The sequence below is a fragment of the Oryx dammah genome, unplaced genomic scaffold (assembly GCF_014754425.2).
Source record: "Oryx dammah isolate SB20612 unplaced genomic scaffold, SCBI_Odam_1.1 HiC_scaffold_29, whole genome shotgun sequence".
Taxonomy (NCBI): Eukaryota; Metazoa; Chordata; class Mammalia; order Artiodactyla; family Bovidae; genus Oryx; species Oryx dammah.
The window spans coordinates 89,274,630-89,300,572 of record NW_024070213.1 but is presented as its reverse complement, the minus strand read 5'-3'; the positions used below and the strand labels follow the sequence as shown (position 1 = coordinate 89,300,572).

General features: G+C 52.1%; 1 protein-coding gene and 1 long non-coding RNA gene across 4 annotated transcripts; one reads left to right on the top strand and one right to left on the bottom strand.

The window, feature by feature from the left end:
* Positions 1-8,996: 8,996 nt before the first annotated feature.
* On the bottom strand, positions 8,997-24,591 carry ACVRL1 (activin A receptor like type 1). 3 transcript variants are annotated; one of them, XM_040234177.1, is made up of 10 exons: positions 24,206-24,581; positions 19,433-19,501; positions 18,655-18,903; positions 18,258-18,469; positions 17,909-18,008; positions 17,404-17,550; positions 16,855-17,130; positions 15,913-16,110; positions 13,038-13,168; positions 8,997-11,694 (listed from the first exon to the last, which is right to left on the bottom strand). In XM_040234177.1, exons 2-10 carry the CDS (start codon positions 19,494-19,496, stop codon positions 11,560-11,562), a joined length of 1,512 nt encoding a protein of 503 aa, XP_040090111.1. In that variant the 5' UTR covers positions 19,497-19,501; positions 24,206-24,581; the 3' UTR covers positions 8,997-11,559. The 3 variants fall into 3 exon arrangements, 2 of the variants coding, with proteins under 2 accessions (XP_040090111.1, XP_040090110.1); XR_005719815.1 differs by having other exon boundaries at positions 15,913-17,130; positions 24,206-24,591; XM_040234176.1 differs by lacking the exon at positions 24,206-24,581 and having other exon boundaries at positions 19,433-19,839.
* LOC120858242 lies at positions 9,047-19,426 on the top strand. The gene is made up of 3 exons (XR_005719816.1): positions 9,047-9,057; positions 19,019-19,024; positions 19,306-19,426. It is a non-coding gene; the product is annotated as an uncharacterized LOC120858242 (long non-coding RNA).
* Positions 24,592-25,943: the final 1,352 nt, after the last annotated feature.

Sequence of the window (25,943 nt, the reverse complement as noted above, 5' to 3'; positions counted from 1 at the left end):
CCATTCTCTGAACATCAGGGGCAAAGCAGGTTTGGGGTGACAGATAAGGAGTTATGTTTTGAACATGATGAATTTGAGATGTCTGGGAGACATCCAAGGAGATGTTTGAAAACAGCTGGATCTTGAGGTCTAGAGCACAGGGTGGAGGTGGGGGCTGGAGACACAGATTTGAAAGTCATCACTGGAGAGCCTTAGAGGTGTCATGAGCTCACACAGGGGGCTTGTGTTCAAGAAGAAGAGGACCTCAGACAGAATGCTGGGAACAACAGCATTTCCAAGAGAGGTAAAGAAACATCTTCAAAGACATCTGAAAAGGAGCCATCAGAGAAGCTGGAGAGAGATCAGCACCTTGTGGCAGGAAAAGCCAAGAGGCGGGAGCAGTCAGTGGTCAAATGCTGCCGAGAGGTTGAGTTAAAAAAGGAAAGACTGATAAGGGTGCACGGGATTTTGCAACAAGGAGGCCAGTGGTGACCTCCAGGAGCTGTTTCCATGACGGAGCCAGAAGGTGGTGGGCTGAGGAGTGAGTGGGAGCTGTGGAAGCAGAGACTTCACCAACAAATGTGACCATGAAGGGAAGGGAGAGTGGTTGGGGTGATTGAAAGGGAGGTGGGGGTGAGAGTATTTTGTTTGCAGCAAGTTCACACCCCGGTGGGAAGGACTCCATAGAGAAGGGCAAGTCAAGGATTCATTTTGAAAAGTAAGAGTGAGGACCTGAGAGGGGATAAGGAGGGAGAAATTCGGATGCAACAAGTTTATGGGTTTGGTGTCTGCAGTTGAGAGCATCCTGGCGCTTCCATTTTCTATGAAAGAAAAGGCAAAATCGATGGAGATCTGAGAGTTGCAACCCTTTCATTTACACAACTGTGATAAGTCCATTTTTGTGTTTTTACCTCAATACCATTAAATCAAATTCTCAAATTCAAAAAAAAAAAAATCAAAATTTTATTGAAATGGTAGAAAAGTGCAAATCCAGTAGAATTGTGGAAAGGCCAGTTTGAATGAGTGAATATTGGCTGAAAAAAAAAAGAAAGAATTTTATTCATTTCAGGTACATACAGTAACACAAAATATTACCTAGTAGTTGGAAAAGAATCATTTGCAATTAGCATAGAAATTGTTTGGAATGTAAATTAGTTTTTCTGAAGTACTTGACTGTGCTTAAAAACAGTACTTTAGTATTTTAAGAATTCCCCTTGTGGGGTGAAACCACTTTATATCTATTTTAAAACCTTGTTAAGTCTGCTTAAATGTAGTTTTGTTTTTTTTTTTTTTTTTCTGGAAAAGATACCAGCTACATCAGAAAACAGTTTCTGGCAAAGGTAAGATTGTGCAACTGTGCGCCGCACAGCACTTTCCAAAGGCCATTTCCACCAGAGAGCAGATCTGATTGCCGGAGATTGTTACTAAGGGAACAGTGGGCGTGAAGATAAATTTCATTTCACAAAAGACCTAACCAAAGTATTGATCCAAAAGGAGCAGCCAGTAAGTACAGGATGAAGAATCTTCTTCTCATTGAAATAAGCACACATAAATATCCATACACATGTACCTATATATGTATATGGCTTATACACGTATATCTGCAATCACATTTCAAATCTCCCTGGAAGTCTCTCCTCTAGCTGCTTGCCACATGAGGAGGCTGGGGAGATTTGAGAGCCAGCCAGGGCCTGGGGAGAGGGACTGCCTTTGATCTTAGTTCTCTGACTAGGGATTGATCCCATGCCCCCTGCAGTGGAAGCAAGGAGTCCTAACCACTGGACCACCAGGGAGGTCCCAGCAAGAGGTATTGACCCCAGGCTAGCCTGTAGCTCTGCAGAACCAGAGCCAGGAACACTACTGGTGAGGGCAGAGCACTCTCAATGCTATTATTATTAATTATTGACCAACAGTTTTGGCCAGGCCCCTTATCCAACATGATCGCGATTCCTCAGAGTATTTCCATTTCAAGATGAGGAAACCTAGTATTATGTGCTGTTTCATGTCCAAGTCGCGAACTCCTGAACTGCTGAGTCAAGACTCAGACTCTGTGGTTTCGTCTTCTCCCCGTATATGTGTGGGCCTCAGGTTAATCACACAGCAGCTTGTTATTATCACTGGCCTGTGCAAGGCAGCCAGTCTTCTCTCAGATTTTTTCCCAATCCCCTTTGCAATCTCCGTCCACCTTGCTCCCTCTCTGCACAAGCATTCTAGTGAGCTTGTGTCCTTAAGTACATGCATATCCTTGTTAAGAACGCAGTACTGTTTTGAATATGTATGAATTCTATTATTATTGTGTGTGTGTTAAGAACACTTGACATAAGCTCTCCCCTCTCAGTGTATTTTTAAGATTACAATACTGTATTGTTAACTAGAGGCTCTCTGCTGTACAGTAGATCTCTAGGTCTTGTTCTTCTTGCATAAATGAAACGTTGTACCCTTCCAACGACTGCCACCCCGATTCTACCTCAGCCCCGCGCTGGGAACCACCATTCTACACGCCTATTTTTCTTTCATTTTGCTGCGCTGGGTCTTAGTTGCAGCATGTGGGATCTTTAGTGTGGCATGTGGGATCTAGTTCTCTAACCAGGAATTGAACCCGGGCCCCCTGCATAGGGAGCATGGAGTCTTAGCCACTGGACCACCTGGGAAGTCCTGAGTCTAACTATTTTAGGGTCCTCATGTAAGTGGTGTCCTGTAGTATTTGTCCTTCCGTGTCTGGCTTATTTCACTTAGCATGCAGTCCTCTGGGTTCACCTACATTGTTGCACATGGCAGGATTTCCTTCTTTTTAAATATTAACATTAAAATGAATTAATGGCTAGATAATATTCCTTTGTATGTATATACTACGTTTTCTTTGTTCGTTTATCTGTCAACAGACATTTAGTCTGCTTCATGCCTTGGCTATTGTGAGCAATGCTGCAATGAACACAGAAGTGCAGAGGCCTCTTTGGAATTCTGATTTCAATTCCTTTGGATATATACCTAGAAGTGAGACTGCAGGATCACAGGATAGTTCTATTATGCATTCTAAATTTATATAAAAGGCACTGTGATCTAGCTCTCATTCTCTTCCGCCAATCAGTTCTATATTTTAAAGATCTATCCATATTGCTGTATGTATATCTGGTTCCATCTGATGAATGACATAATACCCTGAACTATTTGATCCCTGCATTGGGAAGATCCCTTGGAGGAGAGCATGGCAACCCACTCCGGTATTCTTGCCTGGAGAATCCCATGGACGGAGGAGCCTGGCGGGCTACAGTCCATAGGGTTGCACAGAGTTGGACCCGACTGAAGCGACTTAGCACGCACGCATTCATCCACAACATTTTACTTATCTGTTCCTCCAGCAGTGGACACCGAGGTTGGCTCCAGCTCCCCGCTACCACAAGCACCACAGTGTTAAACATCCTGTGCACATCCCCTGTGGGCTTGGATGAGAATTTCTCTGAGATATGGACCCAAAGATGGTATCACGAGATCAAATCGCATGGGCACACCCACTTTCACTAAGCAATGCTGAAAAGGCTACACCAGTTTAGACGTCTACAAGAAGTGAATAAGAATTCTCATTTCCTTGTTTCCTTATTTCCTTATCTCCTTGCTAATACTTGATATTACTCACTTTTCTAATTTTGCCATTTTGGTAGATATTAGTTTCATGTCATTTGAATATGCATTTCTCTGATCACTAGTGAGTTTTAGCATTTTTTTTTTAAATTTGGGTTTCCTTTTCTGTGAATAAACTCTTCATGTCTTTTGCCCATTTTTTAAATTGACTTTTGTTGATTTGCAGAAGTTTCTCATATACTGTAGATATCATTCTCATATCTTATAGAGTTTGTCAGGGATTGTAAATATCTCTTTTGGTCTGCCACTTATTTATTAGTTTTATTAATTCATTGATGTTAAATTTATGGTGTATCTCTGAAAATGTACTGATGTCATCATATCCGTATAGTTCTTCATTTTGTAGTTTGTCTTTTAAGAGCCTTGTTTAAATCTTTCCCCATACCTGAGTTATAAGGATGTCCTCTTACATTTTCTTTTATTAGCCTCACGGTTTTGCCTTTCACATTTTGGCCCTTGATCCATTTGGAGTCCATCTTTGTCTTCACTAATATTTCAACAGCTTTATTGAGATATAACTCATATACCATATAATTCACCCATTTAAAGTGGCTTTTAGTATATTCTCAGAATTGCATAACAGTTATCATAATTAATTTAGAAGATTTTCATCACTCCCCCTGGAAAAAAATCCACTATACCCTTTAGTTATCGTCTTCACCAAATTTTGATGACATCTTTATCACATATCAGTTCTCAAGTGTATATGGATCTTTTCTGAGCCCTTAATTATGTTCCACTTGTCCATTTGTCTGTGTGTCCATCGTCTGGTACTATACTATATCTATTACTATGGCTTGTCATGTTTTATTATCTGCTACAGCAAGTCTCCACTCTTCACACTATTTTAAAACTGGCTTGGCCAAATTCATATATCATTTGACCTAGGCACTTCACTCTTTAGAATTTATCCTATGGATATGTTTGAATGAAGCGAAATGATACACAAACAAGTTTAGTCATTGTGGCTTTGTTTGCTGTAGCCCTAAATTGGAAACAACCAAAACTTCTAATATGGGGGACTGGTTTAATTATGGCACATTCAAACAGCAGAATACCACGCTGTTTTTAAAAAGAAGAAGATGAAGGCAAAGAGAAAAGAAGGAGAAGAAGGAGAAAAATGAAGAAAGAATCTTAAAGCTCTCTGCTGGATATGGAAAGATCTCCAAGGCATATTATTAACTTAAAAAAAAAAAAAAGGAGTTTCATAGTGTATATAATGTTACTTTTGTATAAAGATGGGAAAGGACAAGAATCCATATTCAAATTCACTTAAATCCATATAAAGAAACTTTGGAGAGACGGAAGCATAAGAAACTAAAACCAGTCATTTCTTTGGGGTTCAAGGAACTTGGGCAGATGGGCAACAAGGATGAGAAGGAGACATTTCACTGTCTGCCTTTTGACAATTTTGTTTCCTAACAATGTGAATATATAACTTATGCAAAAAGTAACCTAAAATAAGGGAATACTGACTTAGCTCTTCATGAGTTTATATTTTTCCATATACAATTTAGAATACATTTATTGAATTACAAAAAAAAAAAATTCCAACTAGAATCTGGACTTGGATAAAACCCTTGGCACCACACTGCTCCTCCCCTCACGGGTCAGAATTACACTGACAGCTTTGAGGGCCTGAAGCCAAGAGAAAGCCCTGGTCAGGTGTAACCAGGACTGGAAACAATTCCGAATTCAGGAGAAAGACCTCAAGTTGTAGATGGCTGTTGGTTTTCTTTTAAACACTGGCCATTCAGAGCCATGTGTTTCACGCCTTTACTTTGGCCTAACTGTTCTATCAAGAAACGATCTCTCTGGGGGGAAAGGAAGAAGTATGGAGTACAAATCTTTAAAACACCCTTGTCCATGACCCATGACTACTTGCATTAGTGAGGACAAAGCCTGCTCAACCGCCTGGTGGCAGGTCATCTTAACTGCAGGCTGAGTGCTTGAGAAAAGGGCCTTTGTTGAGCTGAGCTTACAAAGCCAAACCCAGGAAGGGCAGTCGGACCCACTTTGCAAACTTATTTGTTTTCTTTTTCTAAACATCAGTCCAGCTTCTTGTCCCGAAGGATTCCAAATGAGAAGAGTCAAAATTAATGAGATTTTCCAGTAATGAGCCCGAGACTAAAATGATGGAAAATCCACTAATTATAGACTATGCAGCCACCTAAGCACGACTTGGATCCAGGCCTCTGGGGGGAGGAGGAGAAGGGAAGAGTGAAGGTCGTAGATGCAACCTGTGCCTGACAGTCCTTCCTTCCTGCTGCCACTGCCCTTTTCCCTGGACTTGGGGGCCTTGCAGCACCCAGAGCTTCCTGCCTCTGAGCTCCTACCGCCTCCCCACAATCCACGCCCCCCCAGGTCAAACGAGGCCCTGCTTCTAAGGGCTCTGTGAGGCTAAATTCCTGGAAACTGCAAATCAGGGCCCATAGTGGAGGTGGGGGGCCTGTTTTCGCCTCAGTTCTGGGAAGCGGTGGGGGAGGAGTGCTGGAAGAAGGAGGAAGGGTAGAAAAGGCAGACAAAAATGCCCATTATACCCAAGCCCTGTCAATTTCCTTTTTTCATCTCTTTATCAGTGTTTGTTGACTGAGCTTCTTATCAACAGGAAACGCCTGCCTAAGGGGACGAGGCAGGTCCAGGGGGACTGGGCGCCAGGGGTCAGGAACTCTGGGTGGTATGGTGCTGCTGTCCAGCCTGCCTGACTGAGCGACCTCATGACTCCCAGGACCCAGCAAATCTCCCAGGCTCCTTGCCTTGGCATCTGGTGAATCCTTAGGTGTCCACAGTAAGACAGTACAGCAGATAGGCCCTGATCATAGCCTAGGTGAGGCTTCAGCCCTAGCCCTCTGTGACATGAAAACTGCCCTTGCACTTAAAACCCACCAACCCCCCTCTTTCCTAGTTGAGAGGCCAAGGGACCTGCCAAGGTCAATAGACGTCTTAGTAAGTCACCCCAACTGGCCCTTCTATTCTGTTTGCCTTGCACCCTCAGAGAATGGTGCCTGTTCTGGGCATGTAGGCCTGGGACAGTTAGGTGCTTGGCACAGACTTCTAGAGGAAGGGGACTCTGGCACTGAGTGACCTCCTACTGTGTGCCAGGTGTTTTGTAAACACTGATCATCAGACTAGCTTACTGGTCTCCAAGATGGGGTTCCCAGGAGAGGGACAGAATGAGGGTCAGATTTCACAGGAGGCTAAGATCAAATCTTACTGATGAAAATAAATGTCCAAGAGGGATAGCTGGGCCAAGCCAAGCTTTACGGTGGCTGAGAGGAACAGGTTTATCTAGATGTCTTCCTTCAAACTGGCAGAAGACTAAATCGAGGGTATGGGAACTGGCTGTTCTGGTAGAAGAGGTGGGAGCAGTTTGTGCAGAACAGAGCGTGAAGCCAGCCACCTTGCTTCCCGTTCCTTGCCTCTGCCTATCGGCTGCCCTTGAAAAGCTCCACACTGCTTTGGGTGGTGGTGGTAACAAAGGAAATGCCAGTGTGCCTTTTGCCCTGCCCCTGTGTCTCCCCGGACAACCCGTCTGCCCCCCACCCTGCCACTGGCTCCTGCAGTCGGGGATCTAGGTCAGTAAGAGTGGGTGGGTGAGAAAGAACAGAGAAGAGACTCATCCAGACGTGACACCCCGCACGGGCAGCAGTGGCAACACTTTAACCTGAAAGCTGCCTGAAAATAGACTGTGTGTCTATGACATTATGCAAATCGTATGCAAAGTCAAGGAGCCCTCTGTCTCTATTTCTAGCAAACTGAATGTGGTCCTGGTGGAAGCAGCTCATTCCAAGAGTCGCCCACCCACAGTGACGGCTGCACAGTCAGCGTCCGTCTCCTCTCTGGACATGCGCCCCTCCACACCACCCCCAGGGCTGAAGAGACATGGAGATTTGCTCCCTCTTGGTCTGTTAATCTTGATGTGAGCGAAGCTCTGGATCAAGAAGAGCCACCCTCTGTGAGGGCAGATGTAGGCAGGACTGAGGGAGAATGGTGACTTCGAGAGTAGGGAGAGCTGGGTACCACAAGGGCTTGGCAAAGGAAGCCAAGCACATGCTCCAGGAAACAAACTTCACTCTCATTTGGTCATGTTATAGACACTATCACCCCTGAGGGAGCATCCTTACCACTTAAGATGATCCCCTCCCTCTTTATATAGGTAAGGAAATTTGAGCCTGGGGTCCCCCCAGGAAAGCAGGACAAAACTGAGAAAAAGTGGATGGATTTTCTTCTTTCAAAAGCAGGCAGGTTCTCTGAGGCTCTACATGGAGGCAGGGGCTTGGATGCCATGACCTTCTAACCCTGGAGGGCAATGGGCCAGTTCTTCTTTCCCAGATCGCAGCCTGTCTTGAGATTTCTTTTCCGCAACGTACTCACTGCATTTCTGCCCATAGTCAAAGGTTATGTGGACATCAAGGTGGGATGTAAGGATCAGGGTCTGGCAGGGACAGGAGGGGAAAAGAACGCTCTCATTTTCTCCTTTTCCCAAAGCTGGTTTAAAATGTCCCCTGGGAAAGAGCACACTGTCCGTTGTGGGGGTCCATGGACAAAGGCTTCTGTAGTCAGCAGCAGGCTCCAGGCATGAGCCACCTTGCGGGCTGCTAGGAGGAGGGGAGGTCCTCCGTGGTAAAAGAGAGGTCATCCTTTGGTAAGGGTACCCCAGTTCTGTGATTCCCTCAGGGAGCCTCTACTGCAAAGGCACAGATTTCCTAGGCTGGGCACTCAAATGGAAGAGTCACCTCTTGGCTTCTTCCAGCACCTGCCTCCCCTATGGCATGTCCCCACCCTCAATTTCGGGGGTGGGGGGAGGTGCTTTCTGAGGCCTCCCTGGACGCCAAGGTGGGTCCGGAGGATGGCGGTCACTTTCCCATCCTGGGGATGAGGAGCGACTCCTGGGAAGGGAGGGGTGGGCATTTAAAGGGAATTGAGAACAACGAATTCGGGCGGGCATGTCCAAGCTGCCTCTGAGTGAAGACGCAGCTCCTTTCTAGATGTGGTTTTCGGGGGACAGTCCCTAGAGAACAGAAGCATGGGTAAGCGCACGCACACTGCCGCCTGGGCGCGGCGTTCAGAAGATCCCGGGCAGGGAAGGGCTCGCGGCCCCGAGCGCGGGGCGGGGCGGGAGGCGGCTGCTGGGTCGCCCTTTGGCCAGCAGAGGGCGTGCGGAGGCACCGCGAGAGGGCTGTTCCCAGCCGGCGGTGGGAATAGAGATTTGGGCGGCAGCTTGGCGTCCAGGCAGCCTCCTCCAACTGTGACTTCTCTCTGCAGGGGAGAGCCCAGGCAGGATACCCTGGGACCATCTCCTTCTGCATCCCCTGTTGTTCCCTCGGCGAATCAGAGGAAACCAGAGGCACCGACCTGGGAAGACTTAGCCAGAGCTACGGACTCAACCATGCTTTATTGAGGACCTACTATGTGCTAAGCGGCTTCCCTGATAGCTCAGTTGGTAAATCTGCCTGCAACGCAGGAGACCCCAGTTCGGTTCCTGGGTCGGGAAGATCTGCTGGAGAAGGGACAGGCTACCCACTCCAGTATTCTTGGGCTTCAGCTGGTAAAGAATCTGCCTGCAATGCGGGAGACCTGGTTCCATTCCTGGGTTGGTAAGATCTCCTGGAGAAGGGAATGGCTACCCACTCCAGTATTCTGGCCTGGAGAATTCCATGGACTGTAGAGTCCATGGGGTCGCAAACAGTAGGACATGACTGAGCGACTTTCACTCACTCATGTCCTAAGCAGGAGTTAAGTGCTCCCACAAACAGTACCTCCAGGCTAAGAGACTGTAATATTGAGCCTGGAACACCATCCTGAACTCAGCAGCATGATGCCGACTTCTTTCACCAATGTCTCCAACTCTGGCCATAGCTGTTCTCCCAACTCTGGCCCCTTCTCTCAACCCTCCCCCATCACTTGGCCTCCTGCCTCAGGCTTTCTCTTCTTAGGGATTTTCCAGCCTTTGGTCAGTCTCTGGCTTGGAGCCTAAGGAGACTTTTTGCCCCCCAAAGTCCAGTAGAGAGAAAATCCTTCAGGGGGATTGCTGGTCTAGGTGGGTTTCAGTGACCCAGAAGGCATGACTCTGCCAGGAAGCAAAGTGCCCTGCGATGTTGTGGGAGCCTGGCAGGTTCGTGCAGCTTTCTGTTTCACCCAGTTTCACTTCCTGCTTCTCCTCTGGGCCTTGCACAATGCTGGGAGGCAGCCTGGGAAAGTGCTGCTCTGATGGTGGAAGAACACTCGAGAAGCTGACCAGGGAGGCTGTGCTGGGGCGTTTCCAGCAGGAGGGGAGGAGGCTGTTTCCTTCACCTCCTGTGGAGAACGGAGGGTCCTTCTCCATGCCATCCCAGGGCCGAGGGATGCGAGACCAGGTCTTCCCAAGTTTGGGGCTGTCGTGTTCCCTAACCTGAGCCCCGAGCCTCACCCCCCAACCCTCAGGCCCTACCTCCAACCCAACTGCCCTCCACCCATCCACCCACTGAGGGCTCAGGAAACCTCCTCAGCGCATGGACATACACTCTGGAACACCAAAAATCTGTCATTTCCAAATGCTGAACTTTCCATGTGTTTCTCTACAGCCATCAGGTTCTTCTTAGACACATATACTCTGGGGTCTGGCCAAACATGTGGGACTAGGAAGGCCACACAGGGGCCCGTGGGGGAAGAATCTGGGTGCTGGAGGTTTGTTGGTTAGAGCCAGATTTCTTCTGAGCCTTGGATGCCCTGCAGGAAGCTCCCTTGGACCCTCTCAGCCCTGGGGGGAGAGAAGGTGAAGCCACAGAGCAGGTGAGTGGCTGATTCACCTGCCGGACGACCCAGGGTTGTCTGAGCCCAAGGATGGCCAGAGGCATGGGTTAAAACAGGAACTGGAGCTTGCAGAATTAGACTAGGAAACATTTCAGATACTCTTGGCCTCAGATAAAGTTATTTTCAAATTTCCATCTTGAGGCAAATTGCCAGGGGCTGGGGCATAACGAGTACAAGGCACTGATGAACAGAGTTCTGACACAGGCTGAAATTTCAAAGAACTTTAGAGCTGAAAAAACTTCTAAGGACATCAGGACGAAACCTTTCGATATAGAGATGAAGAAACAAAGGTCCTGGTACAGGGAGGACCTCCTTTTTGTCGCATAGAGCAAGCACCTGGACCAGACTCTGGGTCTCCTGACTCCCAGATGGGCCTTTCCCCGGCCACGCTTGGCCCCAACATCCTCTCATTTATTCTGGAAGTCCTGGGCCTTGCCCATCTGACCTGCTACTTCTCCACTGGCCACACCCACAGTAAGACTCCTTGGGTTTCATGTCACAATAATTCAGCTAGGAAGGGGTAGGGGAGGGGCCAAGGATCAGGCTCCACCTCTGTGGGACAGAGGCAGCGGGGGTGTGGGGGGTCACGTCTAAGAGACAGGGGCCCAAGGTGGCCTAGAGCTGAAATACAAACCCACAGAGAAAAGCTGATGGGCCCTGGGTGTCTGGGGCTTGGGCCAGAGGCTGAAGCCTGGCAGGGCAGGGTGTCTGCTGAAGGCTGGACAGGGCTCTGAGCCACCCTGGCAGCTCCAGTGGGGCAGTGGGGTTGACAGAGGGCAGGGGGTAAAGTGCAGGTCCAGGCTCGGGGCCCAGGACGGTTCCCTGGCTTGACCACTGTGGCTCTGGGATCTCTTGCATCCTGTCCTGAGGGTGGTAGGGGGTGCGTCCAGGGCATGGCGGGGAGGGAGGGAGCCAGGCGGCAGAGAGCCTGCTGCCTGGAGCAGGCCAGACAGTGGGGGGTCGGGTTTCAGCCCAGCTGTATTTCTGGCTGGATGGGCTGGGGGCCGAGTTGGTCAGGCACAGCTGCCCACAGAGGGGCACCCCCTCTCCGGCACACACACTCACAGAACGTCTACTCAGGCAGGCTGCCATCCACCAGCCACCCCACAGACTCTGCAGGCAGAGGGGAGTCAGGCTTCAGCCCCATGGCTAGGGAATAGCTTTGGGCTTCTGGAGACCATTGCTGAGTTTCTGTAGTGTCTTCTTGATCCGCAGCGCAGTGAGGCGGGCAGAAGGGTTGGGGTACCAGCACTCCCGCATCATCTGAGCCAGGCCTGAGAGGACCTGGGGGGAGGGAGAGTGAAGAAGAGGAGAGGAAGCAGAGACATGGGTCAGGGACCGTGGAAAGGAAGAGGCAAGGAGGATGCCCAAGCGGACAGAAAAGTCGAGAAGAGGGAAACGAGAGTGTCGAAAATGAGAGGAGAGACAGCAGTGGTGAAAGGGAGATAGCAGGAACAGGGCAAGGATGAGAAAAGAAAGACAAAAATGGAAGAGGAAGGGAGTGGAGTGGGAAGGGGATGGAGAAAGGTAGGCAGGATGGAAAGAGAGATGAACTCAGGCCTTCACGGACACCCTCCGGTGAGTAACCCCACTCTCACTCCACCCAGACCCAACAGAGGGGAGACCTGCAGGCCTTGGGGCTCTCAAATCCCCCCTCTGAGGCCAGACCCCACTGCAGAAGGCAGTGGCTCCCAGTACCTCCACCAACCCTGGCCTGGTCCAGTGGACACTGGGAGATTGGGTGGTAGGTGCTGCCCTCAAAATGCATGTGTCCAAGAAGCTCAGTGGTCGCAGAGTGAGCCAGCCTCACCTCTGCCTTGGAACTCAAACCAGTTCCTGGCAGGGACTATATGTGTGTGTGCATAGGAGTAGCTTTTTGTGGCTCTGTAATGTTTTGCAGGAATGTACTTGGGTCTGTGTATATATACATGTATACACATGTCAGTATTCAGTCATTCATTCCATAAACATTGGTTGAGTACCTAGTGTGTGCCAGGCACTGTGATAGGGAACAAGGAGAAAAGCGCCAAGAGAGACAAAAGGTCTTTTTCTCTGTCTTCATGGGGCCAACAGTCTGGTATATATATGCATGTGTGTGTACCTGTGTGTACATGTGTGTGTACCTGTGAGTGTGTGCATGTGTGTGTACTGTGAGTGTGTGCATGTGTGTCCCTGTGAGTGTGTACATGTGTGTGTATGTGTGTGTACATGTGTGTGTACCTGTGAGTGTGTGCATGTGCGTGTCCCTGTGAGTATGTACATGTGTGTGTGTGTTTATACAGAAGTGTGTATATGCCTATATTTGCCTATATATACGTATGTGTGCATTCTATACAAAGTATGTGGAGTGCTTTGAGAAAAAAGAACAACTAGCTTCACAGCAAAAAATAGCAGAGAACCTCTGTCTTTGCAGGCAAGGTGAAACATTCTAAAAAAATCCCAGAATAACGAGGGTCTCTGGAGGTCCACAGGCAGGAATGTGGGAGGGAGTACCCAGAGAGGTCCCCTGGGATCTCTCCCCTAGAGCCTACCTAGGGGAAGCAGAGGCCAGACAGGAGTTCCTCAGCCCAGAAACCCCAGTGCTGAGCCACCACCCCACACCATCCCAGCACCCCCAGGGGCCTCACCGGGTCTGCAGCCAGCCGGTTGGGGATGGTCGGGGTCTGCTGGTCAACACACACCACCTTCTTCATGTCCTCAAAGCTGGGGTCATTGGGCACCACATCATAGAAGGGTGGCCGGTAGTCCTCCACGATGCCTAGGGATGTGGGACAATGGGACAGTCACTTGGGACAACAAACACGTCCCATACCACCCAGAAGTGAGCCTTGCCCACACTCAGTCCCAGGGTCCAGGAAACCAGCTGCCTGCCCATGCTACCTCTGAGAGGGACACCATAATATAATAAATATATTTATAAACAATAATTACTGCCATTTATCTTACACTTACCAAATATGCCAGGCATTGTGCTATAAATGCAACCTGACCACCCATTTTACAGATGAAGAAACTGATGCTCAGAGAAGTTGAGCCCAAGGTTACACAGCTTGTAATGGCAGAGTCAAGACTTAAACACATTGCATTCATAGGACAGATCTTGTTCCAGTCTTTCCACAGCTGCCTCTCACCCAGGGTCTGGGTACTGCTTCCAGGCCCCAGCTATCAGAGATGCCCCCAAATATCTAATGTTTACCAAGCAATTACTATGTGGCAGGCACTGTCCTAACCGTATGGCATTAGATCCTCACAAAACAACCCTATCAGATGAGGAAGACTATTAGCTCCACTTTATAAGCAATGAGGGGGCTCCCAAGTCACACTAGTGGTAAAGAACACATCTGCCAATGCAGGAGACATAAGAGACTCGGGTTCTATCCCTGGGTCAGGATGGTCTCCTGGAGAAGGGCATGGCAACCACTCCAGTATTCTTGCCTGGAGAATCCCATGGACAGAGGAGCTCGGCAGGCTACAGTCCATGGAGTCGCAAAGAGTCGGACAGGACTGAAGCAACTTAGCACACCCACACACACACTGAAATTCAGGCCAGATTCAGGCCGGAGAGGTTAAGAAGCTTGTCTAAAATCACACAGATAGTACGTGACAGAGCTAGGAGTTAAGCCCAGGAAGTCTTACCAAAGCCCATGCTCTTGACCTCCAAGCTACACTTGAGGGAGGGAGGCAGACTGCTGGGTAAGGATGTAGAATGAGGAGAAGGGGAAGAAAACACATCTTCGAAGGGAAGGAGATTTACCCAGGTCCAGATCACATCCACTCATTCTCAGGGGTGGCACAGGCCTCTGCTGACCCCCTCAGCCAGCAGTACCCCCTCCCCTCATCATCCCAAATGTGCCATCCTGAGCAGGATCTTTCTGAAGATGATGCTGGTGGAGCGGCAGTCACTGAGGCAGAAGAGGCCAGACCTCAGAAAAGCACCTTAGGCCCCACCCTTCTTCCAGCCCGAGGCTGGGGGCTGCAGCCACACAGAACAGCCACAGCCTCAGGAGAGCCCGAGCCAGCTGTGCTCCCCGTGGCGGGTGTCCAGGCCGGCCCCTGTGCTGCTTGAGCCCTAATCAGTGCTGCGCAGAGGCCTGAGCGTGTCTAATGGGCCTTTAATCAGCGCCGGGGCTGACACCAGATTACAGTGTTTATAATGCGCCGCGAATCTGTGTGGAGCTGACAGAGCTTCCCTCCTCCCCAGGAGTCTGCAATCAGCCTCCTCTTCAGCCCAGGCTGGTCCAGCCTTCCTTTCCTGCCTGTGGCTGGGTCCAAGGGGCCTCGGTTGCTTCCAGGTGCCCCCTTTACCAGCCCCAGCCTCTGGAGTTTGTGTCTGAAGTTGAGCCCAGCAAGAGGGTGGTCCCCAACCTGTCAAGACTCCTGGCAGCCCCTCTCCATGGACAGCCTCCACAAAGACTGACCAGCCTCCCTACCTGGTCCAGGCCACCACCCAGCACCCATCCACCCCAAGACTGGGAGGGCACCAGCCACAGGGCAGGCCCTCTATATGGGACCATGAATGAGGTCCTTGTGCCTGCTCCTCTCCAAACTTCAGTTCTCTGTAGCACCCATGGTAATAATGAGGCAGTAGGGACTTCCTTGGTGGTCCAATGGTTAAGACTCCACTCCCAGTGCAGGGGGCACTGGTTTGATCTCTGATCAGGGAACTAAGATACTGCATGCCGCAAGGTGCAGCCAAAAAAATAATAATAATGATAGTAAGGCATCACTAAGCAGGAAGTGCAGGCACTATTACATCCTGCATTTCTGTGGGAACAAGGACCAAAGAGGTGAAAGTAGCACAGTAATAAAGAGCATTGGTCCTGGGCGTCGAAGTGCCTGGTTTCAGACCCCAGTGCTGCCTCTAGCCAGCTGTGATTCTGTGCCTCAGTCCCCTCACCTGTAAAATGGGGGTGCTGCTCTGTCAAGTATTTGTCATTACAACAATTGCCACCAATATTTACTGAACTCCACAACAGTTCCAGATACTACCCTGATTACCTTATTTGGATTATCTCAACAACTGGAAATTATTTTTCTTCTCGTTTTACAAATGAGGAAACTGAGGCACAGAAAAGTAAAGTACGTTGCACATGGCAAAAATCAGGAACTGAACTTAGTCTGATTTCCCTCCCTTGCTCTTAACCACTAAAGCATACCACCTCCCTGCCAACACAGGACAGTTCAATAAGATAATACATGTATACAGCATGACATCTGGCACATACTGAAACTCAATAAATGTTAGCTGCTATTAATATTTCTGTTGTTAGCAATTACCCGAGATTTCACAGCCAGAATCAGACTCAGATGAACCTGCAAAGGTCGCTCAGCTGAACCAGCTGGTGAGTGACAGTAAAGGGAATTTGGAAGGTCTGACCACAAGCCCCTCAGGCCACGGGCGCCTGCCGCAGACAGGAAGCCCCGTCTCCCACCTGTCTGCCTGGGTATCCACCTGCCCTGTTCCCCTGTCCCACCCTGTGCAGGGGGGTGCCGGAGGCTCACCATTGACAATGGTCCGGCGGGTGATCTCCCACAGCACCAGGCCAAAGGCCCAGATGTCCGTCCACTTGTAGGACTCGAAGCAGTCGGTTCGGATCTGCTCTTCCAGCACCTCGGGGGCCATGTACCGCTTGGTGCCCACTCGCGTGTTGTTGCCAATGTCCAGGTAATCGCTACCCTGGGAGTGCATCACAGCCAGGCCTGTGGGCACCGGGCCTGTCACTGCTGCTGCTCACCCGGGCCCACAGACAGGGCGGCCCTGGGGAGGCTGGAATCCCGGCGTGAGGTGAGAGGGCGACAGACGGCAGGACACAGGGGGCCGGCAACTGGAGCCCGCCCTGAGCTGGGCTGGGATCCAGCAGCCACAGGGAGAATAACTGTCCCTGTCATCCTTGGCCTGCGTGGCGCTCTCTAGGCGCAGGAATCCGGTGAGATGCGAGTAGGCAAAGCAGGCATATATTTCAGAACTGAATCCCAACGCACAGTGACAGTGAGCGATGTGCTCAGCAAAGCCGGGATGAGAACCCAGGTTGCTGGCTCCCTGCCCCTTTCTCCCCACACCTGGAGCCTGGCTGAAGTGGTGGAAGGAGTCTGGGCTTGAAAATACTGTTAAGGCCGCTGGTGGGGTGTGGGGTTCTTGTGGAGGTGAGATGAGAACACACACAAACACGCACACACACACGTTAAAGTGCCAATCAGTGTACACACACACACATACACACAGGAGGTGAGATGAGAACATACACACGTCTGTAAGTTTTAAAGCGCCAGTGTGTATACACACACCCCCGCACCCCTCCACACACCCACACACAGCCCTGTGAGTTTTAATTCCGCCAGTCAGGCCACTGAAGCCAGGCATCCAAACAGGCGAAGGCAGAACCCCGCGGAGAGGGAGGGCGCACGGACTCCACCCCTGTCGAAGGCCCGTCCCTCCGCGCTCACCCAGGTCAGCGATGCAGCACTGCAGGTTGCTCTTGACCAGCACGTTGCGGCTCTTGAGGTCGCGGTGGGCGATGGCCGGTTTGCCCTGCGTGCCGAAGATCTCCACGTGCAGGTGCGCCAGGCCGCAGGCCGCGGACACGGCCAGCTTCAGGGCCAGCTGAGGCTCCAGCGTCTGCCTCTGCAGAAAGTCGTAGAGCGAGCCGTGCTCGTGGTAGTGCGTGATGAGCCACAGCTGCGTGCTCGAGTTGCGGGAAGTCATGTCCGAGGCAATAAAGCCTGTGGGCGGAGATCAGATGGCTCACCGCGGGGCTAGGGATGAAGGAGGCTGGACCGGTCAGGGTCGGGGCTGGGGAGACAGGATGGAGAGGTCAGGGCAAAGCTGGGAATGGGGTGGAGGCTGGTCTGGCTTAGGGCAGAGAGGAAGCTGGAGTCAGAAGCTGGGGCCCAGCGCCGCTGGGAGGTTAGGTCAGTGTCCAGAGGCCGGGTGATGGGGCAGGGCAATGAGAACCCCGGGTCTGGCCCAGCGCTCCCTGCCCCATCCCCACTTGCCTAGGATGTTGTCGTGTCTGAGCAGCACTGTGTTGTATATCTCAGTCTCCCGGAACCAGGACTGTTCATCTCTGGAGGAGAAGATCTTGACGGCTACGCTCTCACCATGCCACAGGCCCCGCCACACCTCGCCGTAGCGGCCCTTTCCTGATCCAGCAACCAGAGAGGAGGGAGGGGGGTCACATACTGGACACACAGAGCCCTTGGGCACAGTCACCCTCAGAAGAGGTCCCCCTCACATTGCTGCCCTGGCTCTGACTGCAGAATCTCTGAAGATTCTGTTTAACTGAATTCAGACCCACGCGCCTCTGGCAGGCCACCTCCATTTGCCTCTTGTTCCACCCCAGCTCCTGGCCAAGGATCAGGCACTGCCCCGTCTCCAACCCCCTCCCTGACTGGCAGAATTCCTGTTCTGACCCAGGCCTGGGCCACCTATGACTCCCTCACCCCTCCAAGCTCAGTGGGAGCGCTTGGTCCCCATCCCCTGAGCTCACCCACTGCTCACCCACACACTCCACCAGGGCGACCTGTCGAGCCACTGTCCTCTGCACCAGGAACGGGAGCCCTGAGCCACTGCCCGTGGTACAGTCACTGTCCAGGAGGTCCTGGGAGTACCGAGAGGCCACTGAGGGGCAGGCCCCACCCACCAAACCCATTTCTCTGTCCTCAACCTGGGCCCCACTGCCTCATCTCGCCACACTTCTCACTCACAAACCCCTCCCTCCCAGTGCCAACCAAATCTGAGTGCCCGCCACATGCCTTTCTCAGCCACCTGCCACTCTGTGCCCACTCTGACTCTGTGGCTCCTGTCCACCCCCCACCACCCAGTGTCCCAGGTTCCCCCAGGCCCGCACCCCCAACATGCTGTCCCCCTGCTCAGATGGCTTCAGGATGAGGCTGGACTCGCCCAGCTCACTGTTCGCGCCCCGCTGCTTCTCCTTCCTCCGCCGGACATGCCACAGGCCCAGGGCACCCAGGGCTACAAGCACTAGCAAGGCCAGCACGGGGCCCAGGATCAGAGGCAGCTGGCCGTCTCCTTGCGGTTGCTCCGGAGGAGTCTGGGTGGCTGGTGGAAGAGGGATACTGAGGCCCAGCTTCCACCAGGCCGGATGCCCCCCACCTTCCGCTCTGCCAGTCAGACCCCGGGGACCTGCCTTCCCCACCCCCCAGGCCAGAGCCTGAGAGGCAAGCAGGGCAGGGAGGGCAGAGTCAGAGAAGCCTGGGGGGGGTTTCCGGGGCAGCCGGACGTACCTTCTAGCACCAGGGACACGTTGTGGTTGCAGAGGGGGCTGTAGCAGCAGTAGTGGTTGACGAACTCCGTGGGGCGCGCCCTACAGACCTCTGGGTGCATGTTCCCGCAGCCCCAGTATTCCCGGAGGTGTCCGTCCTCCCTCACCAGCACGACTGTACACCAGGACCCCTGGCAGGTAGGCCCCTTGCAATGTGGGTTCTCACATGTGCAGGTCACCAGTGGGCCCCGAGAGGGTTTCAAGGGGTCACCTGAGGGACACACTAGAAGCTAAGCCACTCTGGGCCCAGCTCTCCAGGAGGAGCCTAACCCCTAAGTCTGCCCAACTGGCCCCTCCGTTCTGAGCTCTCAAACCAGCCCTTTGAGGTCCCAGTCCTTTAGTTCCATCCTCAGCCTTCCCTCTAGTGACTTATCCCCACCAGGGGCAGTTGCCACCGTGAGAACCAGGCTTCTCTCCCTTCCCTGATCCTTGGACCTCTCCTCCAAGTTCCAGGCGCAGCAGGCCCCCGGCCCCAATGCTGAGAGCTCTCCCAGGCCCCTCTGCCAACAGCCCCACTGTCTGAATCCTCGTACACATGTTCCCACCCTGGAGTCTGAAAGAGCTCCAGCCTATTGGTTTGGATCAAGAAGCTAGCACAGGAGGGTTAGGGTAGCTGAGCCCTGTCTCCCCAGTCCCTCTCCTCCCAGCTCCTCAGACTCAGCCCAACAAGAGCTGAGCCCAGACAGCCCTTTCTTTATCCCCTCAGGCCCCTGTTCCCTACCTGCTTCCCTAGTACTCACCCTGGGTCAGGCCCAAGGCCATCAGTAGCATCAGAAGCCTTCTCCTGGGAAGGTTCAAGGTCATGATCCCTGGAGAGGAGAAGGGGTGCAATAACATCTATGAAATGTGATTACCCTCAGTGTTTTCAGCCACTGACTGTGGGTCCCTCCCACCCAGAGGAAATTGCTGGGAGATTTTTTTTTTTTTTTTTTGTGGGGGGGGAGGCAGGGAGGCCTCCTCCCTGCGTCTGGCTTTGGGGCGGGGCCTGCAGGGGAAGTCCTGGTTCACTTCCCCATGGAAACCATCCTGCTAGGGGTAAAGGGTGGGGAGCCATGTTTAAGTGAGTGAGAGCTTGGGGGACTCCCAGCTGTCCTGCCACTGAGTGCAGACTGGAGGGCTCAGAGAGCGTGGGGCTGGGATGGAAGGAGCATCTCTTCAGCAGTCCCCAGCCCGTCTGTCCCTGTCCCTTGCCCACCCCTTCCCAGCCTCCACCCCTGCCCACCCCTTTCCCAGTGCGCACCCCCCCACCCCTGGCCTGGCTGGCTCAAACATAAACAGGCTCCTGTCTTCACTTCCTGCCATTCAGGGTCCCGCCAAGCTGGGAACAGGAATCAAGATTGTTTAGATTGGGGTCTGGATAGAACAGGCAGGGAGCTCAGGACATGGTCTCAGGGCAGGCTGCAGTCGCTACAGGGTCTGCAGGACCCACCTGGGGCTGGGACACCCCCATGACGGAATCCTCATACACCCTGTGAATCACAGAGCCCAGTTCCTTATTTCAGGGAAGATGGGGGTCAAGGCTCAGCCAGGAGAGGAGGCTTGTCCAAGGTCAAATGGGGTTCAGTGGCAGCGCTAGGGGTACAACCCAGGGGTCCAGACGCCCAGTCCAGTGCTGCTTCTACTCATCTCAACCTGGGGTGCCAGCCCATGTCTGAGCCTGTGGGGTTCTATCAGCCACCCCAAGCCTGGACAGTGTCAGGCCGCACTGTCTCTAAGGAACCTCCCTGCACCCTTATTAGACTATACGATGTCCTCTCTGAGCCACTCCCCTGCTTCTCTCTGTCCCTGAGGTCCTGGGAAAGAGTGGGGGTAGGGCCAGTGATGTGGAAGGGAAGTGAAACATACTTAGACATTGAATGTTTGACCTTCTGTCGTTGGTTAAGATTGAATTTTTCCAAAAGTTTGGTGGGGATTATTAGAGGAGTAATTCTGGTCTATGATAGTCCCATCTCAAGTCCCAGACCAGCTAGTGCTTCAGAAGTGACCTCCATCTTCATCTCTCAAAGGCTTAGAATGAAAAGATTAGGGCTGAGGCTACAGCAAGAAGGACTGAGATCAGACAGCAAGAAGAACTTTCTGAATGGTGGAGAGTAGCAGGTGTGTGCCTGGGGACAGAATGCCCAGGTAGGGGTAGCAGACATGAGGAAAGAGAACTGTCTTCTGGCATAACATGGTAAGGCTGGAGGGCTGGGCATAGGGCCATATAGGCTGCAGAAGGCCCCTAGTCTAAGAATGATGCCAAATGAAGATCCATGATGCTGAGACTCTGAGGGCAGGATGACTGGGGGGTGGGGGGTGCTTCGTGGGCCTCGCTGGCTGGTGGCAGCTCTGGTCTTCCTGCCTGGGCTTCCTCTGCCCCAGAGGCCCAGGGCTGGGGGAGGAAACGGAGCCCTGGTCTGCTGCAGCTGTGTCCCCAGCCTCTGCCTGACCTTCTGTCTCATGCCCCTCCTGCAATACAGTGGGGACTCTGGCAAGCACTCTGCAGTGGGACTGGTGGCCGGAGAAGGAACCCCAGACAAGCTGGCTTTGCCCACTGGGGTAAGGGCGGAAATCCATCCTTGGCAGTCTTTGCTCAGAAAGCAGCTAAAGGAGAGGGGATGAAGCAAGTAGGAAAAAGTGGGTAACAATAAGGATGATAGCCCGCATCCTTCTAGAATCCTCTCTCCATGCTTTCCCTTCTCTGTACTCCGGTGCACCCTCTCACTACACTATTAAGCAGCAGAATCATCTCAAGTGCCTCATTAAAAATGCACTCTTTTTGGTCTCACTCCTGCTCCAGTTCAGTCCTGGTTCAGTCCACTGGGACCAGTAAGAAATATGCATTTTAAAAAATTTCCCCAGGGAATTCAGATCAGTTTGTGTGGGTACCACACTTTGAACTGGGTCCTATTCAACTCCATGCTGGAGTGGAGTACAGAGGGCAGGGATTCTAATTCCCATTCCCCCACCTGCTTCCACTGGAGAAGGGACAGAAAAGGCTAAACACTGGAGCCAAGGACTTGGAGATGCTGCAGAGAGAGGGTGGGGTATGGGCTTTGTTCAGGCCATCTCCAGCCTCTGGGGCGCAATAACAGTGCAGGGAGGGCTTGGCAGCATTTGCAGAATCTGCTTCTGGTCTAAAACTGGGAATGCAGTGAAGGAAAGCTGTGACTGTCCGATTTTTTACTGGGCTCAGAGTAAGATTCAGTACAGGAGGGTGCTGAGTCCAGATCAGTCCCAACTCAGAGCTGACCCGGCATAATGTGCCCTGACACCTGACTCTAGCCCAAATAGACTCCTGGGGACTGGTGGACTCCTTTCCCACCTAACAAGACTTCCTGAATGATCTCCTGCTGACAGAAGCATCACAGTTTTTAGCCAGAAATCACAAATGCTAGACTAACTTCAAACATTAACTTAACCACTGTGAAATTCTTAGTAATGAGTTAGCCTTCTCTGAGTACTGCTTACGTGCTAAGCAGTGAACTTTGATGGATGATCTCATTTAATCCTCACGACAAGCTAATAGGGAAACGGAAGCTGGGGGATGTTAGGTTTCTTGCCCAGAATCACCATGTGTGTCTTGATCGACTTAAATTGCTGGTAATACATCCTCACTTGGTCATTTAATTTCTGCAGTTGCTTGGTGTTAGATACGTCCCTCAAAGGAGGAAAAAGAGCAAGTGGAGGTTGTATTAACAGACTACAACTGTCATCGCCTGGCACCCAATATGCGTTTGTCTAGAAATCATCTATGTGCTATAGCCTTAGTCTTAGGTGGGGAGAACCAGAGTAAGGGTGTGCTCAGAAAGTGGAGGTCAGTTTCCTTCTTCCCAGCACACCTGAGGGATTGATTTAATGAGCTCCCATGAGTAGCAGTTTCTCAGCACAGCAGTACTGTCCTGGGACTGCAAGTGCCTTTCTCTGTACATCATCAACAGGTCTTACCCACACAGCAGAGGACCAGACTGAACTGCTCATGCTGGGTGGCCCCTTACCATCACAAAGCACTTTCCTCTGCATCACTTCATTAACCCTTCACAGTACTGGACTGGGATGTAGCATCAGGTAGGGAGTTTAGGATCTCAGACGGAATGCAAAGGCAGCACAGTGTAGGACAGGGGTCAGGTTGTCGTCTCTGGATCATATAGACCCAGGTTCAAATCCTGCTTCTACCACTTAGGGCTGTGAGAGTTAGGGCAAGTTCCTTAAACTTTCCGAAGCTTAAGATCCCCTATAAAAAATGAGAATAAAAACAGTGCTCATTTCAAGACTTTCCTGGTGGTCCAGCGTTTAAGAATCTGCCTTGCAATGGAGGGGACACAGATTCAATCCCTGGTCTGGGAACTAAGATCCCACATGCCTCTGAACAACTAAGACCACTCACCACAGCTACTGAGCCCACTGGCTCTAGAGCCCACCACAACGAGTTCACGTGCCTCAATGAAAAGATCCCACGTGCCACAATTAAGACCCAACATAGGCAAATAAATAACATAAAAAAATTATAATAGTGCTCATTTCATAGGTATAAGTGTACTAAGTGGTACACCATAAGCACTTAACAAAAGTTACTAAAAACCCAACTATCCATGGAGCTTTGGACAAATGACCCACATCTGAATCTCTTTCCTCTTCTATAGGGGGGACATAATACATAATAACACCTCTTGTCCTAGGTTGCGGCCAGGATTACTTGACAAAAATGTATTATACCTAAGTGTCCACATAGTAAGTACTCAATAAATAGAGGCTGTTTTTAACCACCTGATAGGATGAAAGGACAAATAAACAGTCAGAGGTCAGGGATGTCAGACAGACATTGACTTAGCCAGAAGCTGCCCAAATAGAGAGGGTGAGAGCTACTGTCCACTATCCCCCTGTCCTTAGAAAAGAAAAGAGAGGGTGGGTGACCAGTTCACAGATGGTCATAACAGCACTGGCCTCCGGGGCAGACCGAAAATCTGGGGCCCCAAACTGGAGGAAGAGTGGGATCCCCTTTGACTTGGATCCTGAAAGAAGTCCATGGCATGGGGGCTATGTGACCATACAGGACTGGAAGTGAGGTTTGGGAGAAGGGGCCAGAGTGTCAGATTCCTGTAGCAAGACTGGCAAGGGCTACTCTGGGAAAGATGGGCCTCATGCAGGGGCTCAACAGCGCTGGAAGTGGACACCCACCCCCAGGTCAAGCAGGAGCCTGGAAGGACATGTGACCCCCTTCTCCATAAGTGAAGCAGGGTGGGTATCCTTTTGCCCATTTTATGGATGAGGATGGGAAAACAGCGAAGCTAAGCGGCCCCAGGAACAAAGTTTTTTGAATCCCAGTTCAGGTTCAATCCAATCCGCTGCAGTCTTAGGTGGGGTGATGGGCAGATGTTCGCGGAGGGCGAGGGGCAGCTTGCCCTACGAGGAGCTGGGACTGACCCTACGGCCACCTCTCTGAGGGTCTCTCTGAGAGTCTCTCTGCGATCTGCCATGGCAAAGGGCCCATTGGGGTGGGGGTCAGCTGCCCCCCTCACCGGACTTCGACTCACCTCTGGGCCTGCCTTGTGGTCGGCGGGGCGCGGACGTGCAGCGGGCGGCCTCCTCCCCTCCCCGGCGGCGGCCGCGGTCACACGACGGGCGCTGGACAGCGGGCCGGGGTCCGAGGTCCGGGCGCGGCCCCAGGCGAGGCTGGGGCCGGGGAGGGGCCGGATCGGCACGGCTGGCGCAGCGGACTCCGGGGACTGGGAAAGGGGCCGGAGCAAAAATGTTTCTTATTCCAGCGTCTTCCTGCCTGGCCCGGCTCCACCACTCCCTCCTAATAAACCGTTTCCTATTGCCCAGCTAGCCGACGGCCGCCCGCTCGCCCCTAGCCAGGGCTCAGAGACGGACCCTCCCTTGCGCGCAGCAGCAGACCCCTAGGGCGGCCTCCCCCTCTGCTGCCCCTGCCCGGGGATCAAGGCCGCGCCCCCGCCTCCAGCCTCCCACATCCGCCTCCCCGAGGGGGCGGGCCTTGGCCTTGGGCTGCAGGGGGTCTCGTAGGGTCCAGGCCCAGAGCCATCGGGGCCACAGCCCGGATGCGAGGCACCCTCCGTCGACCGGCCTGGGGAGGGGTGGAGTTGGAGGCTCCCCTCCCGCCTGGAGCCGCTGAGGGATGCCGGGGAACCCCTGACGAGAAGGAGGCACCGAGGGAAGGACAGGCGGGGAGGGCAGATGGAGAGAAGTTACCTGTCTTCCCACCCACAACTCCGGATCCTCTGCGTGCCTACGAGGCTCAGCAGCAAGGGCAGACTTTGGGGCTAGCAGCCTGAAATATTTTGGCTCCGCCCTCTGTCCCCCTCCCTCCGAGATTCCCTACATCGTCCAACTCCTTCAGCCTCCTCCCCGGGGCCCCTTCACCCCCTCTTATTCCCTCCCCTCTTCCGCAGCCTCTATCTGCGCAGCGCTCAGCACGGCAAACAGGCCCAGAAGCGGCAGCTGTGGGTCAGTGGTGACGGGTCTGAGTCCTTTCGGCGGCGGCAGCGCAGCTCAGTGACAGGGACGCCTCTTCCCAACAGGGGCGGCCAGAATGGAGTGAGAGGCCTTGGACTGCCCCCTTCTAGGCTGGCCCTTCATCCCACCAAATGGACCTCTAGAAGTGGGGAGCCCCAGCTCCCTGGGGACAATGCTGGGACAAGGTGGAAAAGATGCGTTGGGGAGGGGAGTAGAATGGTTTCTCCCAGAGAGAGAAGCAAACCCTTCCTCCTAATGGCCTTCCCAGGGATCAGAACAACCACTGTGAGCACCTTGAAGGCAGCACTCCACCTTATCCCTGTGCTGTGCTTAGTTGCTCAGTCATGTCTGATTCTTTGCCACCCCCTAGACTGCAGCCTCCTCTGTCCATGGGGATTCTCCAGGCAAAGAATAATGGAGTGGGCTGCCATGCCCTCCTCCAGGGAATCTTCCCAACCCAGGGATGGAAGCCAGGTCTCCAGTATTGCAGGCAGATTTTTTAGTGTCTGAGCTACCAGGGAAGCCCACTTTATCCCTAGCCTCTAGATTATCCACAAAGACTCTGAAATCTGAATCCGGACTAGTTGTGTAACCTAGATACGTGACACCTCTCCTAATTCTAACCCTCAGTCTCCCATCTGCTAAATGGGCATAATAAACAGTTCTGGTTTCATATGGTTGCTGGGAGAATGAAGGGACGTGATGCTTATCTTGGCTCATAGCAAAGACACTAGCTGACTGAGACTGACACAAGCTGGCTAAGCCCTCCATCAGAGAGTATAATTAAGTTAATGAATG